We start from the raw sequence: 21,452 nt of genomic DNA, 5'->3' as shown, positions 1-21,452 counted from the left end.
TATCTGTTCATCTATCAAGGAACACTTAGTTGCTTTCGTGATCTGTAGTATCTGGATGCATTCCAGGTCATAGAGCAAAAGCAAATTTTCACTTTTGTGTGTTTTCAGAACAGTTTACATGTCTAGCTCCTTTTGGGTAACATACATCTGCTCATATAATTAACACGATTGGATAGCAAATGTCTACTGGACCTGTATTCTAGGAAGAAATTAACAAAAGAAATGTAATTGCAACCCAATTTCCTAGAGATTCTTAGAATCCTTACTTCTGAATACTGGCCCCAGATTGCTATTACATATTCTTCTCATAACTCAAAGCTCTTCTCGCTTAGGAATGTCTTAGTTAAGGGTAAAAAAACTTACCAAAAAAAACTGTTTAATAAAGGACTTTAACATTTTACTAGGCAAAAGATCTTCACTTCTCTTGCCACAAAAACCAAACAGAAAACAGTGAGTGTTACTAATGTTTTCTATTTATTCATTAATAAAAAGTGCATAGTACAAGCCCTTTTTCCCAATCCAAGTACTCAGTAAAAGATTACAATAAACCCTGGATGGCACAGACATGATTTGTTTGGCGTGATTTAAACATTTAAAAACAGCAGTTAACATTTGGTACATCACATGACCACTTTTGCTTTTAACAAAGTAATCATCAGACACAGTAACAAATACATACGACTTTTCATTTAGAAATGTTATAAAGTTAAGACTAAACCTACTATTGCAACAACAAAAATTTCACCCATTAATTTAAACTCTCTCGATTTCTCCTTCAAGTTGCTGTTTTGTGTCTTAAGCCGAGCTGGTCAAATTTTAGCACATATTCATTTAGAGTGACAGACTTTGATTCAGGGTGTGAGACTTCTGAGGTTCCTTTGAAAATATAAGATATAGATAATTTATAAACACTGTAACATCGCATATCACAAAGACACTAAAAGTAACCACTGAATAGCTGTAGTTAATAGTTACTTTAGAAACTCTCTCCAAGTAGTTTAAAATTAAAATATGACTTGTTGAACATGGGATAGTGTTTGGATAGATACATGATAAAATCTTTTACTATACACAGTTCTAATGTTTTTTCCATGTGGAAAACAAAGCAAAACAAAACAAACATTTTGCATAAAATAACATTAAATAACTCTAAAACAAAATAAACTATTAATGGCATTTGTGGGCTGTTTAAGAGCCAAAAGTGATTAAAATGTGAAGCTTTTTTCCAGGCTATTTAAAAATTATTGTAGTCATAATTTAGGTGAATGTTTACAAGCCAAATAATGAGTAAGAGTGTGCTCAATAAAAAGGCCACATGTAGAAGCTTTAGGGATAAAACAGAATAATATAAATTACTAATTAGGTTAAAAGGAATACCTTATGTGCTACCACATACTGTCTTTGTTGGGAGGGCAGGGAAATTGTACAAGCAGAAAAACCAAGACTAAATACTTCACTAAGAACTTTTGTTATTAATTAAATAGACGGTCCATATAGGAAAAGGTTAATATTCTAATGTAATGTCAATTAAGTCTATGTGACAGAAACGAAGAACTAGGAATAAGAACCCAGATTTCCAGGTCTCTAGCTATTACTAGATATTGTCTCCAGGTCACAGCCACTTCCTTCAACCAAAGTCAATTCTTTTTTTGTTTTGCCACTCCACATGGCTTACAGGGTCCTAGTTCCCTGGTCAGGGATTGAACCTGGGCCCTCGGCAGTGAAAGCATGGAGTCCTAATCACTGGACCACCAGGGAATTCCCCAAAGTCAATTCTTAGTTCTTTGTGAACCACAGATTCAGTGACACATCACTATCTCTTCCAGAGACTAGCTTTCTAGCAGCTTCAAGAGCAGACCGTTACAATATGTGCCAGCCTTCAAAGTTCAGGGGCAAGGGCAGAAAAAGAAATGATTACAAGGATTCAGCTCCATCTTAGGCCATTCCTATCCTTTCTGCTTTAAAAGCTATGAAGCTGAGAAGGCTTTTAATAGGCCATATTGAGAGGAAAAACCTTAAATCTATGCTGTTCTTTTACCCAGGATTTGACTTACCTGTGTTATGATACCCCTCGATTAACACAAGTAATTAACAGTAGGTTATTTTATTTCAAGAAAAGTTGAGCACAAAGCCAAGATGCACAGGAGGAATGCAAGCATTCGATATCAGATTATATAATGAAATGAAGCCCTTACAGTGTTTACAGCCTAGAACAGAATCATAATAAGGGAGAAAAATACCCTACGCGTGTCACGTAATTGTATCAGAGACTCTATTAAACAGTACAATAATATAGAGAAGTTTATTCAATTCATACAAGTAATTTCTCAGATCTATACAGTGAAAAGCTAAACTGATCTGGGAGGGGGAGCATCCTTACACTGACAGCAAAATATCTTCTAGCCCCCATAAATCATCTGCAATCATTTGTTAGAAAAAAATTCTATAACCACACAGGTCATGCAGGCTTTTTATGCCATTTGTATTCATTTTCTTTCAAACTGAACAAAAACAAATGAAACCTTTTACATTTTTATACATTTCAAAATTTTCCTTATAATAATTAGCGCTCCTCCCCACCCCAATCCACCCTATTACCGAACAAGAATGAGACAGAGGTTGAGAAAAAATATCCTTGATTGTTTCTCATTTCCCTCCTTTTCCCTTGGAGTAAACAAAGAATTCATTAAATATTTTTTGAAGTCAGAAAGACAATAAGACTCTAAATTTTTTCTTCCAAAAAAAAAAAAAGAGTAAGTAAATAGCATTCAAATGTCAGTAACCAAGCAGGCCCCCAAGATAGCTTTAAGATCGTTTCATTTAACAGGGAAGTTTGTAACACAAAAGCAGCTTCCTGAGAGGCACCCACTTTAAAAATAAGTTATAGCTTAAATTATTACTGTATAGATTATACCTAGCAAAGGTAGAAAGAATTAAATTTTTTCCTCCTTTCATGAACTGTGTAATAAGGCTAGTGTGCAGAGGCTTACAAATTTCATATAATGGACTGTAAATCATCCACCATACTTAAACCATGTTTATTTAAAGTTTTCTTAATATTAGACATTTTATGGGAATAAAAACTTAGTAAACAGTTATTTCATTTCTTTTCTCCTTTTCTTTAGTCACATAAATCGTCTGTAGTGGATGATACAGATTTCAGCTGTAATTTGTAAAATATTCCAAAAGTTGTCACAGTCCTAAGAACTAGAGAAAACTGCCATCCACAAATAAACTACCAAGGTAAATATAAATACAGTGTGGTTCTAATTTCCTTTCATACAATCTCAGGTAACCCCAAATAACTTTATAAATACCTTATTAAAGAAACAATTTTTAAACCCATTGAAACTACTAAAAATATTTAAATGTAGAGATCTCAAATTTCCTTCTATCAGGCCAGAAATTACCACAAAAATTATGATCACAGTTACAAACAGAACGAATGGAATGTTTAAGTTTAGGATAACCAAAAAAGCCCCATGTAACTTTTTAATGTAATCATTTACTCAAATATAGGAAAGGTGATGACACAGGAAGCAAAACTAAGCTCGCAGGTGAAATTTCTAGAAGCTCATGAAAACAATACCATCCCACACTGCAGATGCAAAAGAAAAACAGTTCTAACGGGGTTAAGAGTACTCTGGTCGTCTTCGTTCATTTGGTCGTGCAAGGTGTTAAACTATTTTCACTTCCCATGTCCACAAAGCTAGTCCACGGGAGGGGCCGGTGGGTCTTGTCCCTGACATCAGAGAGAAAGAGATGATGAAAATGACTTAAATTCCCCGGTGCAAACAATCTAACACATACAGTGAGAACTGGGCAGCAGCGGCCCTCAGCCTCCCACCCTCGGTCATGTACTTGTTTGGACTTCTCCTCTGTTCCTGCACAAGGGAGCACTGTGATTCGCCGACATTGTTTCTTTCTCCTTTGTAGCATGGAAGAAAAGAAAATTCTGTAACAGTGATACTGACTCAGGTGACAACTCCAGAGGTGATACTTAAACCAATTAAGGTAGTCTCATCCTTCTTGCTAATAAGGTGACTGAGTACAGGACAATTAAAATGAAGCTAAAGACTTGTATTTCTCTCTAAGAACATCTGTCAGTGAGGAAATATGCGGCTCCAGCTACCACTGGGAGCTGCCCGACAGGGACCAGAAAGGGAGCCCACCTTGGAATAAACAATGGTCTGAGGAGAGAAACTAGGTCTCTAATGAACTGTTAAAACTTTCTAAACACTGACCCTCCCTCTGGATTTTCTGATATGTACACCAAGAAAGCCAATTACTTAAACCAGGCTGAAATGATTTTTGTTACTTGTAACAGAAAGCATCTGAACTGTAAAGGCAAGAGCAGAGCTTTTAGGAATCTTTAGGAAGACTCCACTTATTTATTACTCTGATATGCTATATGAAACCCCAGATGAGGATAATCAATTTTTCTGCTTGGAATTGGTCAATATGTGTTCATGCTTACTCCTAGAGCTGTGGGATTACCACTCCTAGAACTGCTGGTCTACACTGAACTACGGATCAGGGGATGGTAATCTTGCATTTCTGTCACTTTTAAACGGCTTCTAATTTAGCTCCAAACATTGAAGATGTTGCTCTTTGATATGAAAGTAACAAAACTGTACATAGAAAGAAAAAAGGCTAAGGAGAAAGCACTTTACCAAGACAACATACAAGCTGTTTTATGGATACACTCCTCTCCATGAAAACTTAAAAATAAGGCATTTTATATAGTGCTAATGATGGCTTCTTTCTTAACTAAAGTCAGCATGCTACATATCTAAATGTTCCAGTCCCAAAGCACTGACCAATTAACATTGCATATTTGCTTTCTCCTATATAAGCAACTGGTCTAGTTAAACTTCTTTTTAATATTAGCAACACAAGATTGGGGGAAAGAAGCAATTATTTTAGGCTGAAGAAGGGAACTAGCGGGATAATTTGGTATCCAACAAGTAAGTCCACCATGGAAATAGTTTTAAAGAGATAATACCCAAATCAAATGAGAAAGAAAAAAAGTATAAACATTGCCTCTGAAAACAATTAAAAAGAATCCTTTAATGGGGGAGGGGATAATAGATTTACCTCTATTAAAGACGGTAATCAAAAACTCCCTGTTGGGTCACTTTATCATATTTTTCATTTAGGTTCTAAAAATTGTTATAATCATGACTATCAAGATTTATCAATATAAATTGTTCGCCAGCTCAGCTGACCTATTGTGATGCAGAACTGTCAGAATGAATTTGAGAGAAATAGGATGGGAAAGCAGGTTGAGCCAGATGGGCTCCATGTCTCTGCTATATCTGACATCTAGGACAGAAGGGGAGAAAATGGAGAGAGAGTGAATGAGTGAGTGAGTGTGTGTGTGTGTGTGTGCACACGCACGTGTGCAAGTAGGGACATTTGAACTGTAGCTAGTAAGAGTATCTAGGAACCTTGGGACGTGAGAGGCAAGGAATCAACTGTGAGGCGGACAGAACCAGAAGCTGGAGGACTGAGATTTGAGAACTATCACTGTGGATTATTATGAACTGGACCATTTTTATGTTTCGCCTGTGAGTAAACATTGAAATTCATCTTAAAATGATGTGGAGCTACTGGTCTGTACTTCTCTATGTGTAACTCCATGAAAACTAAGCCATTTGGAATTGCAAGACTTACTGGGACTACACAGGAAGAATTTAATTTACTCTGTGAGCTAAATCTTCCTTTTGCTAATTTAGATATTTCAGTGAAAACAACTCCACCCCTTCACAGGCTACGCCCATCCCCCCATCCCAACAGATCTCTAATCCACAACACTTACATTATGAGGACTGGCTGGCTTTCCAGTTAGGTTGGATCCTCTTAGATTAGGAGGTCTCAACAGAAACAAGATCACTGCAATAACCATCCAGGCCATCAAGATCATGGTAATACTGATGCCATTATCACTAGAGGGTCCTGGCACTAAAGACAAACAGAAAATGTGTTTGCAACAAAAACTGTTGAATAATTACCATGTTGTTAGGTAAATGTAAAAACGAACTCTAATGTTTAAATAACTTCAAAATTGTATTAATAGAAAAACTGTTAATAATTTTAAGAATTATTAAATATTACACCTTCAATTTCCCTTTCCTCCTGTGAGAAAATCTAAACGGTAAATGGTATAAAATAGTCAAAAGCCAGAGCCTATTAAATAAAGATTCTTAATAGTATAGTAGTTCTTAATAATTTGGGATTAAAAAAAAATAATAATTTGGGATAATAGAATCCTTTGAGAATTTGATTTAAAAAAAAGACTGTTTCCACTGTAAGAATCCATGTATACACATTCAACAATTTTGTATATATTAATAATTGCAAAAGATTCATGGCAATTCATAGCCATACTGAGATCTGCAGAACCCAGGTTACGACCACTTGACATACAGGAAAGCCATGCTAGGGGAGAGGGGATTATGCGTTTTAATTACAGAAGCAGCCTGAAAAAATAATAAAGCTTAAGGAAATGGGGACATCTTAGTTGTATATATATGAATTAAAGATCCCTTTAATGACATTTTCAAACAAAGAGATTAATTTGGCCTTTTTTTGGAAAAATAATTTGGATTCAGATCTAGTTATTTTAAAGTCTATGCATTTGTCCAGAGGAAAAAAAAATCAGGTGTCTGTGTAGGTATCAGTCCCTCAAGGCAGGCATATCTTACTTATTTCAGAATAACAAGTACCTGGCTCATGGAACGAGCTTAACAAATTTATAATAAATGAAATGTATATTAGAGAACTCAAAGTGTCAGAAATGAAAATTCTAGAAGATCAGATTTCTAGAGAAAATAGTATCTATAGGTGGTGACTGTCAATTTTAGCTTTTAAAACCACTCCAATCTGTCCACTTTCAGCTCCACACCCACACTTGTTCAAGCTACCATCACTTCTCGTCTGGTCTACTGCAACGGCCTCTTAACCAACCTCCTCATACTTACTCTTGATTCCTCTAATTCTACCCTTTAAGCTGCTCCAAGAGTGATTTTTTTTAAAAAGCAAAATATTATCTATTATTTTTATTACTAAATAATAGTTAAAAGTTGAGCGGCTACTTTGAACCAGGCATTCTCTCTCTTAATCCCTTTTAACAATCTTTTTATTTTTATTTTGGCTGCACCTAGAGACCTGTGGGATCTTAGTTCCCAGCTTCCCCGACCAGGGATGGAACCCAGGCCATCAGCAGTCAAAGTGCTGAGTCCTAACTACTGGACCTCCAGGGAATTCCTTAGCAATGTTATTTTATGCCAAGTATAATATCTTTCATTTTATAGATGAGGAAACTGGGGGATGGGGGCTTAAACCCCAATGTCATGCAGTCAGCATGTGGCAAAGCTGGAGTGAGTTTAAATACAGTGGTCCCATCCCAGGGTCTGTGCTCTTAACCTCTTTGCTATGTCATAATCCCTGACAGTATCACGTAGTAGACAGGCCCCTGAAAATTATTACTCCTGTGGGTAGTAAAATCGGAAAATACAGATTTTAAAAGGACTTTTTATAAACTTACAACTAGCTGTTAGATTATATAAAGGCAGTCAAAGAAAGAGAACTGTGCAGTCTATGTACGATCACTTCATATAGTGCACCACTCAGAAGTAAAATGCTACATTAGTTAGACCTCAAGTGTAAGCCCAATGCCAAGGCAGTGTGGAAAATGGGTCCCTTACTTTTTGATGCTCTTCACAAGTAAAGGACTGTGAAGCTTCAGAGAGTTAAACCTCAGATCGCAAATTTACTAATGCCCAGTTCTAGACAAAGCAAACATGACAAAATGCTCACTCTCCGTCTGAAGACTCTCATGGTGATAACATGACTCCTAGCTCCCCATTACTGTCTCCTAGCTTGGTTCCTACTGCAGCCTTCCCTTTCTGCACACTGCTGCCAGCCAAGAAAGTCTGCTTAGAACACTGCTCTTAACACATCTCTGCTGACGAACCAGTGACTCACTCTCCACCGTCCACTGCCTCAACTTTGAACCCTTCAGCCTCGCCTTTCCTCATAAGACGTGGCCCTGCTCATCAATATTACCTCAATATTATTGATGTAATATTACATCAATATTACCTTATTCTCAGAAGAATCATCCTCTGCTCTAGTCAACCTCACTCCCTCTTCCTCCTTAAACCAGTGGATCCCTGGCTTGCCTGCCCGACTTAGCCTGTGACAACATCAATGGCACCATTTCTAAGGCCCTGCCTCATATCATCTAATGCAGGACCACCTCCAGGGTGGGGTCAGGAACCAACAATATTTTTAAAGCTTTCCAAGTAAATCTGATGCAATAGTTCAATGCTAGTTTGGCTGCCATTCACCAACTCTGCAAACTCAGTCCTTCTGGGGACTCATTATTTTTCCCTGTCTGGCATGATCTCATTTAACTCATTCAACAACATCCTACAACCCGCTCTCGTCTGGTAAGAAAGAAATCTCCATTTTCTCCATTCTTTCCTTTCTTCTCTAGACTAGGGTAGCATTTCTAGTTTGAAAGAATGGTTTCCTACTTCTGCTAATTCATTAACTTTTTAAAAATGAGACCATCTCATTGCTGTTTGACTTTACCACCTCTTAAATAAATAATCTCTGTGCCTCGATTTTTTTTTTTAACCTGTGATATGGAAATATTACCATCATCTCATAAAACAGTTGTGAAGACGGAAATGATCAGTATATGAAAAGCAGCACAGTGCCTGGAACACAACAGGTATTCGATAAACATCAGCCATTACTGATCTGTGCCCCAGCTGATCAGCTTTAGGATCAACTTAGGCTTCCCTGGGGGCTCAGCGATAAAGAATCTGCTAGCAATGCAGGACACGAGGCAGGAACCACAGGTTCTATCCCTGGTTCACGAAGATCTCCCGGATAAGGAAATGGCAACCCACTCCAGTATTCTTGCCTGGAAAATCCCATGGACAGATGAGTCCGGCTGGCTACAGTCCGTGGAGTCACATAAGAGGTGAACGTGACTTAGCAACTGAGAGCAAGAAAAGACTACGTGCAGAAAGATCCTGGTGTGAATGACTGGATTGGATAAGACGGTGAAGTGAGAAAGAAGAAGGGTCAGATATGAACGGCAACAAGATGAAAGAAGCACAACACTTGGCAAATGTCTGAAATGGTGATGGTAGGAGGAGGTGAGTGTGCCTCTAAAATTTCTGCAGGGCAGTAACATGCAGAATTCTCTACTTAAAAAGGTTAAACAGATACAGTTTTCCTGACCTCCTAGGTTTGATTAAGAGCATTCTCTCCTTCTCCAATAACTTAAGACCCATATCAGAATAAAAGCCAATAGCTGAACCAGGACAGTTGAACTGATGATCACAGTATTTTTCTTGTTTACAGCAGTAGCACAAACTTAGGACTGGATCTAGAAGGTACTTTACAAAGACATACTCTGCAGGGTTATTAACAAAAAGCTGAATACAGAGCTAAATGTCTGCCAAGAGTATCCAATTAAGGAATTATGGTATGTGGGGGTTGGGGTGAAGCTCTAACACAATGGTGAGGGACGTTTACATGAGACAAGCAACAAGCTATTTTTTTTTTCCAAGCTATTTCTAGACAGAGGGGAAAAAACAGGTGAAAACTGTGGGTACTAAGAAAGGGGGGGTGGCAAATACTAAATATCTGCTTGTATGTGCATAAAGAGATTGTGGAAAGGCACACAGAAGGCCAGCAACGCCCAGAGAGGACCCGGACAGATGGGGGAATGTGAGCGGGAAATCATCTTTTCACTACACACTCATCAACTGCTTGAGTTCTGAACCATGTATTTTGGGATTAGAGATGCCGGCTATCTGAACTGACCTAGGCTTCTTCATGAAGTCTCAGGACACATAAGCTGCTCAAACTCCCTGGCACCGCATGCAGCCAATACAAACACGCATCAGCAGCAGCTGTTGTAAGGTCAGCAGGGAGAAGTCCAAGAGCCTCTACATGATCCGGCCACTATGGTTTTCATCGTGATAACTTTTTGGTGCTAAATATTCTAAACATTAATGTAGCACCAAATAATCCGAGTATTAAAGAAGCACAATCACACAGGGGATATAAAATCCATTCCCTTCACCGCCTAGGAATTATCTGCCTTAAGAGGATAAATACTTTTTACTCTATCGTCTAGAAAAATGTCACACCATAAAAAACGTAAAAGGATCTTGTACACTAAAATACAGTGTTCCATTCTACTCAATGGTTAAGTCCTTGGTTACAAGGAAAAGTAAGTATTAGAAGTAAGATGTCAAATGGGATATTCACAGTGACACTATTAACTTAGTTGGACGCAAGGAAGATGAAAAAGAGAGAGGATCTAACAGCTGGCAGATCCCGAGGGATTATTTCTCTAAACTTATATAGATGGCCAATGATCCAGTCATTCACGCCTATGGAATGGAACCGCCATAAACTGCCTGAACAATGGGGTTCACAGAGCTTCTGGGCCAGGGCACGCGGAGTCAGCCAGGAGGCTGGTGTACCCAAGACAGGGAGGCTCTGCACCCCTTCCCCCTGCACCCTGCCCTACACATCTCTCCCATTTGGCTGTTGCATCTTTTATAATAAACTGGGAACAGTAATTTAATTATTTTCCTCCATTCTGTTAGCCATTCTCACAAATTGCTGAAACAGAAGGGGGCTTGTGGGGACTCCTAATTAATATATATATATTATTATTATATATGAGCACAAGCTCATTGCTGAAGATTTAAAATACACAGAAAAATAATTACACATCACTCAGAGGAAACAACTGCTTAAACCATTTAAAGACGTGGCTGTTAGAAAGGATTTCCACCAAATGCTAAAAGAACTGGGGTGAGCGGAGCAGGTGGTGGACGACTGGCCAAGATAACTGAATTAATACTCAAGCTCTAGAGTCTTGCTTTTATGTTTGGATTAAAGAAGTGAAATTTAACTCACAGAAATAAGAGTATATTTGGTTTACAGGTGGGGCTGGCTCAAAGGTCACAAACACCACAAATACAATAAATTTTTTTTTCCCCATAAGAAGTTCAATGAGATTAATTTCAACAAGAAGAACAGGTTTTAGTTTTTCTGCTGAGGCAAAAATCTGAGCTGCTTATCAGAGGCAAGACTGTAGGTTAGTGAATGCTACTGAAGAGGCAACGTAAAGAAACCTGGAGTGGGGGGACTGATCACCACCCATCATGCCCCAAACCTAATGGAACGTCTGTCCGTTACTTTCTTGCCCAGAGGCGTATGGTTATTGTCCTGTTGCGCCAAAGGACTGACTTCTGACAAAGCTTCTACTTTGGGCCAGGCACTGTACTAGCTTCTACTTCTCTAAGTTGTTCCATTTACAGAATTTGATGGGATGCCCAGTTCGCACAATACTAACAGTAATTAATAATGTGGAAACGAGCCTCTTTATAAGGATACCTTACTGTGTTTTCTTTAGCGTCATATACATAATAAAACGGCACTCAGCTTCAGAGACATGACGTACAAGCAACTAGCCTACTAATAAGTGCAATTTGGCAATATGTCAAAAGCCTTAAAAGGTACATAGGATGTTTATTTAAGTATTATTTATTAACAGCAAAAATATATTAGTAACCTAAGATTCAACAGAAGGGAATTATTTGAACACTGGTACATCCTCATAATGAATTATTATTTAGTAAATATTTTTAAGGTAAATACATGTTGATATAGTCACAATATAGTAGTGTATACAAAGTGATCCCATTTTTGTAAGTATATATGGATTGAATTGTGCCAGGCTTCACCATCCTGTGAATGTCATACTTCCATTCTTATGGCCAAATTATTATGGTACAGGACTGGTTTGGCTACTATTTCCCCTCCAAGTATCCCTCAGGTTATTTCTGTCCTGAAAAAAGATGCCTCATATTACGGCCACCAAGTCTGCCAGCTACATTCACCATGCAGGATCCACCTTCTTACACTGATTCTCACTTTATCATCACCGCTGCCTCAAAAGTCATGGAGAGACCTCCCCACTGTCCATACCCTCTTGAGACTACTGACGTCAGAGCCAAGGGAATGATTCCAATGGCTCCCAAAGCGTCCAAACCTTGGCAAAAAATGGCCTCCCCTTCCCGCGCTCACAAACTCTCAAAGTTGCCAATGGATGCAGACAGATGCTAGGGAAACAGTGAGGGGTTTGTGCTAAAGCCCCGAGGTTCAGTTCAGTGAGCCCAGAGGGCTCGGTTCCTCATCTATTTGTCCAAAAAAAAGGTCTGGGAGGGTTTACACCAAGCTGTCAACAGTGGTCATCTTTTATTTCTGGAAGTTTCTCTTTTCCTTTTTTTGTATCTGTGGTTTTATGATTTTATTCAATGAACCAGTTCTGATTTTGTGGCAGGACCAAAAAACACATTTTTAACTTAAAAAATTAAGCATTTTAAGTAGGAGATACATTACTGAGTCATTTTCTTAAACAGCAAACTGTTAAGAATAATTTCTGGCAAATGTTCAGTCATATATTCTGATCTCTAATTGTGCCCCCAACACCAAGCCTCCTCCTGTCCCATCATTACTTACATTCCTGAAGACATTCTGTGTCTGTGCAGTAGGACTGGGACTGCCTCAACTACAATGAATAAGAAAAAAGGAAATTAGCCACCAGACTCACCAAAATGGATGCTACTTATCAGGAAGATCATGCTTTGTTTTTTAATGAATGCTACCACACTATCTATTGTATCTTCAAAATCAAATATCAGATAAAAACACAGAATACATACAGGGCCTGATCAGCTTGGTGGGATTTTTTTCTTCTCAACATAATACTCAAATATACTGTGATCTGGTGCAATTCACCTACTTAAATTAGGAATTTTTAAAAGTTACCTGTGACAGAAACTCCCACTGCCATATGTTATTAGACTTACCAAGGGAAAAGCACTTGACCATAGAGGAGAGCAACTAAACTTTGTTAAACTCTCTTAAACTCTGTTAACTTTGTTAAACTCTGTTAAACTTTGTTAACAAGACTTTTTTCTCACTTAAAATTAGAAGCAAAGAGAGAAAAACAAGTTCTCTTTATAGAAAAGGCCTTCTGAAAGAAAGGGATTTTTTTTCCTTTTAGCTTACATTTGCATAAACAGTGGTTGGATAAACAAAAAGCTAATAAAAATGACACCATAGCAGTTGGGCAGTGGGTTGGAGGAATAGAGTAGGTTCTGATGAGATGGGATTTGAAGTTTTGTCTATCTTGACATCAAATTTAATTTTGGAACCATATGATTATGAATTTTAAAAGACAACTGCAAAGAAAAGACTCATCTATCAATAAGCAGACATCATCCTTTTATGAATGTTCACCCTATGCTGAGGCCTTTTAGGATGTTTTAAAATGATAAATCTCATATATCTTAAAAGAGATGACACAGAGTAAACAGAATGAGCATGCTACTTTTCAATTCAGCCTCATTACTTTATAATCACACTCTCTCTCCATTCAAGCAGTTTAACATCACTTGCAATTATTTGGGGAAGCCACTCCATGGCAGTTGTGCTTAGCTGGACTCTGAAGAAAGACAGATCTTGATTTAAAGTCAGGCTCTGCAACTTTCTAGAGTTTCAAGACCTTTGGCAAATTCTTTAACACCTTTAAGCTTTAGTTTCCTCATGTGCTAAAATGAGGATATTGCCTGTATCCGAATACAGGTAAGAATTAAATACACAGCACGTACGAAATGCAGTGACAACCCGAGAGAGAAGAGATGTTAGCTATTATTATTACCATGCTAGACAAACTATGACCTCATCTAAAACATCAGAATAAATCATCTTACAAATTGCTCTCTAAGATGACCAGACTTGTTTTTCTGTATACCACTAAAAGTACTTCTATTTGAATTAGAATGGGAAAACAGACCTTAATTATTGTAAAAAAAATATGCTGGATATCTTAAACCTTCCTAAACATGCAAAGAATGAATTCAAAAACCCTTTTATGCATTCTATGGCTATTATCAAAAAGACAGTAAATAATGAGTGTTGGTGAGGATGTGGAGAAAAGGAAACCCTTGTACACCATTGGTGGAAATAAAAATTGGTAGCAACCACTATTGAAAATGGTATGGAAGTTCCTCAAAAAGTTAAAAATACAACTACTATATAAATTAAGCAGTTCCACTTCTGGGTATTTACCTTAAGAAAACAAAAATACTGATATGTTTAACCAATGTGGAACAGGAGTACCTTATAATTATCATATTAGAAGTACATTTAAATACAAATATATTTTAATGATATGAGTTTATAAATATTACTTTAAATTATAATTTAAATAATTATTTGTATTACAGTATAATACAAGAAACATTACAGAATACTTAGGAATTAATGTGGATTAATTCTCTGCCTAGTACAATTATCATTATGTTTTCTAGTCTTAAAATATGCAGTTTCAGATAATTACAATCAATCACCAGGGTTCCTGGTGGCTCAACCGGTAAAGAATCTGCCTGCAGTGCAGGAGACCCAGGTTCAATCCTTGGGTGGGGAAGATCCCCTGGAGAAGGGAATGGCAACCCACTCCACTATTCTTGCCTGGAGAATCCCAAGAAGAGAGGAGCTTGGCAGGCTATAATCCATGGGGATGCAAAGAGCTGGACACGATTGAGCGACTAAACCACACATAATTACAACCAGTATAATAACAACTATTTACTAGGAACTTTCATGTGGTAGCGACTATACTAAGAATTTAGACAATCCTCACACTCACTGGAGGAGGCAGGGGCTATTATTCTTTCTTTACAGATGAAGAAATTTGAGTTTGGAGGAGGTTAGCTAATATATCCAGTACTAACTCTGAAGTCCAGATTTTAAATCCCAATTCTATTTTATTTTACAATGTACAAAATGTTGTATCATAATTTTTATTAACATATCATTAGACTGAAACATTGTATAACCAGCCACAATTTTGAATGGTTACAAAATATTCCAGTGAATTGATATACAACTGACATATACAATTGAACCGGAAGCAAATTCAGAGTAAGGTGAAAATGACCATATCTAATTACCTAATAGCCTCTAAGATTAACACAGCCAATGTTTTCCTTCAGCACTAAAAGAGATCTCTTCCTTTCAGTATCACTACATGGAATAAGTTTCCTTTTGGGACTATGATAAAAAATAGTAATCTATAATTTGTCCTGCTATACAAATTTCTAGAAAACTAATTCACTCACATACAATTGACAAATACAGAAATTATGTCAGTTTTATGTGGTAGCTATGTTGGTTTAGAACTGATTTTTTTCTAGATAAGGGAAGCCAGAAGTCAAATTACAACACATGCCTTGCAGAAAGAAGCCCTTTCAGCTTTAATAAAAATGTTAAAAAGTGCCCGCACACAGGACCAAGAATGAAAAGAAATTATTCATCGAGAGCCTGGCTGACTGAAGCACTGCTTCTCCAGTCCAAGCTGCAGCGAGCCTTGGGGACATTCCATGGCGAGCTGGAGTTGGACCCTGCGCTTCTGGCTGGTCTTCCACAGGTTCCTGGCTACGCTCTCCATGTTCACAGGCAGACGATGCTGCCGGCTCTGCATAATGAGGTGCCGAAGTATCATGACCACATTTCTAGTCCTGGGCTTACACGTTCTGTCCAAACCAGTGTGCTGGGATATATATTCAGTATGTCAGATTCAAACACTTATGATGGGTAAAGTATACAGTCTTTAAAGAATTAGAAAAACACATTTAGTCAAACAAGAGAATCTCACTGCTTTGATAAAACTCTTTAAACAGAGGTCTGACAGTGCATCTCAGTTTTCTCTTAACTTATCTGAAGAATACGGTGGGACTACTGATGCTGATTTTGGCCACTCCAAAAGGAAGTCATTGGTGAAAACAAAATAAATAAAAGAAAATCAGTAAACAACAAGGTCCTACTATATAGTACAAGGAGCTAAATTCAAAATTCTGTGATAAACCATAATGGAAAAGAATATGAAATACAATGTGTGTGTGTGTATATATATATATATATACATATATATATAGAATACTGAATCACTGGTATATGACAGAAAGTAACAGAACACTGTAAATTAACTATACTTTTATTTTTAAAAAAAGGATAATAATATAAGGGAAGCAGGCATAGCAGTAACTATAGGATGAAGCCATAAACTTCAAATATTTTCTGTATTGCAGTTGAGTAGAGGGAACCACACATGGACTATTCACAGTCAATGGTTGCTCCCCAGGTAAACCCTTCTCCTAACTAACACTGATCCCAGGATCGCAGGGAAGTACTAAATGTAGATTTAGATTTCCCCACTTAACCAGGATGGTCATGTAAAGTTCCTTAAATGAATTAGCTTCAAAATCGATGAGACAAAATAGTATGGTTAGAATAAATGTTTTTCTTCATTGGGGAAAAAAAGAAGAAAATAGAGATTAAAAGAATATAAGAGTCTTGGCACCGAGATTTCATGTTAGGGAAGATGTAGAACCTAAAATAGTCTCTTAGGTTATCTAGGAAGCGTAATATAGAACTTTGGCTGTCAGAGACTGATGGGAAAAAACATAGATCAAAGAGAAGACTCTAATGGCACAAAAGCAGATAAATGGAACTTCTATGAGGAATCTTAGCTTGGAGAAATTCTTTTAAAAAATTACAAGAAAAACAGAAAATCTCTCTTTGGGATTATCAAAAGGTATCTGCTATGGATGTTTGTATTCCCTCCACCCCTCCAAATTCATATACTGAAGCCTGACTCCCCAGTGTGATGGAGCTTGGGGGTGGGGGGGTCTTTGGGCGGTGATGAGGTTCAGATGAAGTCATGAGATGAAGTCATCCCACCCTGATGGGATTAGTGCCCTTATGAGAGGGTGGGAGCAGAGCCCAGTAGTCTCTCTGGGCCACCTGAGGATACAGCAAGGTGGCTACCTGAAAACCAAGGAAAGAGCCAAATCAGGCAGCACCCTGATCTTGGACTTCCCAGTGCCTCCAAACCATGAGAAATAGCTACTGTTTGAGGCCCCCCGTCTGTGGTGTCGTGCTAGAGCAGCCTGAGGCAACTCAGGCAGAACCTAAACAAGAACGTATTTGCTATTTTTCTGTGTCTACTCAAGAATCTCGTGTATATTGGAGGTGCTCTTCTTTCCCAGGCACAGGATCCACCTGCGGTAGATAAACTGTTAAACAGTGTGATACAGAACAGTGGTTCAAAAAAGAAGCTTCAAAGTCAGAGGCATCTGGGTTCAAATTCTGTGTCTGTTACTCTCTAAAGCAAAGTTTCAAACAACAAAAGGAATAAATACAGTCTGTTATCAATATTAATATCATTGTGAGGATTAAAAGATATAACTAAACATATATAAGATTAAATATAAAATATATATAAAAAAATCAGGTCATGGCCCATGGTATGCTTTCAGATTATAGCATTACGCAGGAAAGGGCGGCCTGTTTATGTCAGTAAGCCTGCTCATAGTTATCACTTTTTTTTTTAAAGTGGAATGCCAAAACCAACAGCAAAAATGTACTTTCAAATCAATGGTTAAACAGTTGGTCAGTGTTCCCTGACCAGACCTCATACAGTTCTCAGTAATAAGGATGGCTTGAAATAACCTTAGACTGCCAAAACCCAGCTCTACCTAATTTTTAATACTGTCCCACATTCCATTTAAATATGTCATTTCCAAATTTGTATATGAAAAACAATGTTGTGAATGTTCCTGTAAAAACATTCTTATATACATGATTAATCTCTTTAGAATATAGAGAAGAGTTACTATGATGAAGGTACATACATTTTAAGTTTTGATATACATTGCCAACTTACAAAAGGAGAATTTGAAAGAAGTGACAAAATACAAAGTTACATTCAATTCAAGAATTCCTGCATAATCACACCACTGAGGAAGCCCAATGTTTCAACCGAGAGATAGCTAGAATCTAATTATATCTGATCACATTTAGTTCTCTTAATTCAAAAATGGTTTAAAATTAACTCAAAATAAATTAAAGACCTGAAACCATAAAAATAGAAGCAAACATAGGTGGTAAGCTCCCTGACATTAGTCTTGGTGATAAGTTTTTGGATGACTCTAAAAGCAAAGGCAACAAGAGCTAAAACAAACACGCAGAAGTTGTTGTTTAGTAGCCGAGTCACATCCGGCTCTTCTGAGACCCCACGGACTGTCGCCCACCAGGATCCTCTGTCCACGGGATTCTCCAGGCAAGAATACTGGAGGGGGTTGCCAGGCCCTCCTCCAGGATGTACACACACACACACACACACACACACATAATGGAATTATTATTCAGCCTTAAAAAAGAACAACATCTTGCCTTCTGTGGCAACATGAATGGACCCTGAGGGAACTATGCTAAGTGAAATAAGTAACAGAAAGACAAATACCATATGTGGAACTAAAACAACAAAAGATAGAGCTCAAAGATATAGAGAACAGGCTGGTGGTTGCCAGAGATGGGGGGGGTTTGGGGGTGACAGGTGAGTGAAATGGGTGAAGGAGGGCAAAATATACACTTCCTGTTATAAAATAATTAAGTTATAGGGATATAATTTGCAGCATAGTGATTATAGTTAATAATACCATATGCATACTTGAAAGCTGCTAACAGAGTAGATCTTAATAGTTCTCATCACTAGTAAAATTATGTACATACAATACATACAAACGCATACTGTAACTGTGCATGGTGACAAGTGTTAACTAAACTTACTGTGGTGGTGATTTCCCAATACATATAAGTCATACACCTGAAACTAACGTTAGTTATCGATTATGCTTCAATTTAAAAAAGAGGTGAAGTCTGCTGCCCCTCTTCTTGAAGCTGAGCAGGCTCAGGACTGCTACAACCAAAAGTATGGCAGAAGTGTTACATGTGACATCTTAGGCTAGGCTGTCACAAGTATCCAGCCACTGCCTGGTTCTTTCCCTTCCTCATCCTCTCCTGGGATGGATGCTTGCCCTTGGAATCACGCCACTGTGTTGTGAGGAAGCCAAAAAGCCACAAGAAGGGCCACATGTAGGTGTTCTGGCTGACAGCGCGAGGCAGGGTTTCAGCCACCAGCCAGCATCAACTGCCGGACAGCAAGTGAGCAAGCCTTCAACGCTCTTCCTGCTCCCAGCCTCTCCAGCTTCCAGCTAAGAACCCAGACATCATGCAGCACACTAGCCATCTCCACTGTGCTCTGTGTGAACTCCAGACAGAGTTTGTCAACTTAATTAAAAGGTTTTTTTATGCCACTAAATTTTAGGGTAATTTGTTATACAGTCCCCATAATGGGAATATAAAGGAAACTATGAATAGCTGATAACAGTAAAGTGGCAATGGGAGGCTGGCAAACATAGGGAGATTCTTATTTTTCCCTTTCTACACTTAGTACTCCTTGAATTTTGGGCCATGAAGACATGCACTAGTTATTGTTATCTTCTAAATAAAACATAACCCCCCTTCTGTGAAAACAAAGGAAAACCGGGAGGCCAGAAGGGAGAGCTCTCACGCAGTACAATTTGATGCCAACTGTAAGATTCATCCATTGTCACAGACCTCTGTACAACAGGCATTAATTTTGGCCCCAACGGTACACGGTGTAGGTTGCATCTCCTGTAAGAAACCGATCACCCCAGCAACTCAGCCAGTGAGAAACCATCATCACCCTGAACGCTCACTTTTCTCCAATGGGCTTTTGTTCAGAACGACCCCCTCCCCCCAACTTTCTCCTTTTTCTCTATAAAATAATGTTCCTTGGACTTGCCTATGGCTCTCACTGTGGCTTGCTTGTCCTGAATTGCAATTCTCTGCTATTCCCAAATAAATCCATTTTTGCTGGTAAAATAACTGACTTTTTTCTTTTCAAGGTCAACAGTTTCTAACTGGTAAGATCAACTGTACCATAAATCACAAGACTATTTAGTTTTCCAGTGGCTAGATGATATTGATAAAAAATATTAAGATTTGAAAGAAGGAAATACATGAACATTTCCTTTACTGACTAAAGTAAAAACCAAAAGTCAACTGTATTATTAAAAACGCTTTATAGCAACATGGAAGATGCTCAATATTATTAAATTGGGGATAAAATATATATATCATGGTATCTAAATGTTTGTTAGAAAGATCTGGGAAAATGCATACCAAATTCATCTAGGGAAGTAGGAATATGCCAGATACAGAGAAGTGAGTGAGGAGTTTGGTCTTACTTTTTTTTTTTGGTCTTACTTTTAACATGTTGATTGCTTTTTTGAAAGAATATTACTATATTTTTTATTTCAATAATTAAACATTTTACAAAAAATATATTAAGAGGAAAAGATACTAGCAGTAGATAACATTTCCTGGGTAGAGAAGTTTCTTAAACTTTTAGGCATACATCTTTCCAGGCCAATAACAAGTCATACTTAATGTGATTTATTTAAGTACACTGGATATTAGTCACAATTTACAAGGCCTGCAGACTTTTAAGGGAATTGAACCAATGATCTCCCAGAGCACATGCTTATAGTACTTTAATACAGAAACAAGTTTAAGTAAATTAAAGATGCTGAAGTTTCAGGTACATTGTTTAGATAAGGGCTGAACCACAGAGCTCAACAAACAAAAAAGGAATTATCTGCACTCCAAATCTTAGGTTACAACAGAAGAGGAAAAACACAAAACATAATCTAAATTCACATTTCCAAATCCATCTGTTGTCTCCTTCTGGAACTCCTATCATTAATAGAGGAAACTGTATGCCAAGAGACAGCCAGTGGAGGAGAACAGGAGAAGGAGGTGACGAGAGAGCAGAAGAGGATAAAAATAAAATAATTCTGCAAGTGGCTTCAGTGGGAATTGAAAAAGCCTCTCTCCAGGCCATCTTTATGGTTGTCAGGAAATATAAGTGATTTTTTAAAAACCAAAACAAACTAGATATATTAGTTATAAGGAAACACCCCTTTAAAAAAATACCCTCTGAGACACACACAAAAATTATACAACTTAGAAGAATGATTTATAATTAGATTGTGATTTTGTGTTGACATCTTTTTACCTGTCTAATAGTATTCTACTACTACATCAGTAAAAACCAATATTTATCAACAGATGTATTACCACCATTAAATCACGTAATGAAACACAGAATTATATGTAACATGATAAAGATACCTGATTTTAACTGAAAGGGATTTACTGCACATTCCTATCCAGCTCTTTAAGTCTTATTAGCCAGTATCTAATGAGTAAAGCATTAGAGTTCTAATTAGAGTATTAGGCTAGGATAGAAAGATATCAGTAATGTCGGATAACGCCTCCATTTTTTAATGTTTCTGAACATTAGCAGAACCTGGCAAAGAAAACCTGGCAAACACACGCCTGGCAAAACACAACTCCATTAAGAAGTCTGATCCTTGTATAGCCTAACAGTGTAACTGAATCACAGGAAG

General features: G+C 37.6%; 1 protein-coding gene across 3 annotated transcripts in view; it reads right to left on the bottom strand.

Annotated features, from left to right (window-relative positions):
- Positions 1-455: 455 nt before the first annotated feature.
- The window catches only part of SMIM14 (small integral membrane protein 14), a 56,923-nt gene continuing 35,926 nt past the window's right edge, over positions 456-21,452 (bottom strand). For all 3 annotated transcript variants that reach the window (XM_043438290.1, XM_043438291.1, XM_043438293.1), the window contains exons 3-5: positions 12,568-12,616; positions 5,822-5,964; positions 456-3,742 (exon numbers count right to left, since the gene is read on the bottom strand). In XM_043438290.1, coding sequence (XP_043294225.1) covers positions 3,710-3,742; positions 5,822-5,964; positions 12,568-12,616 — 225 coding nt within the window. In that variant the 3' untranslated portion in view covers positions 456-3,709. The remainder of the gene's footprint in view (positions 3,743-5,821; positions 5,965-12,567; positions 12,617-21,452) is intronic.

The sequence above is a fragment of the Cervus canadensis genome, chromosome 19 (assembly GCF_019320065.1).
Source record: "Cervus canadensis isolate Bull #8, Minnesota chromosome 19, ASM1932006v1, whole genome shotgun sequence".
In the NCBI taxonomy this organism is placed as follows: Eukaryota; Metazoa; Chordata; class Mammalia; order Artiodactyla; family Cervidae; genus Cervus; species Cervus canadensis.
This window is presented reverse-complemented; position numbering and strand designations above follow the sequence as displayed.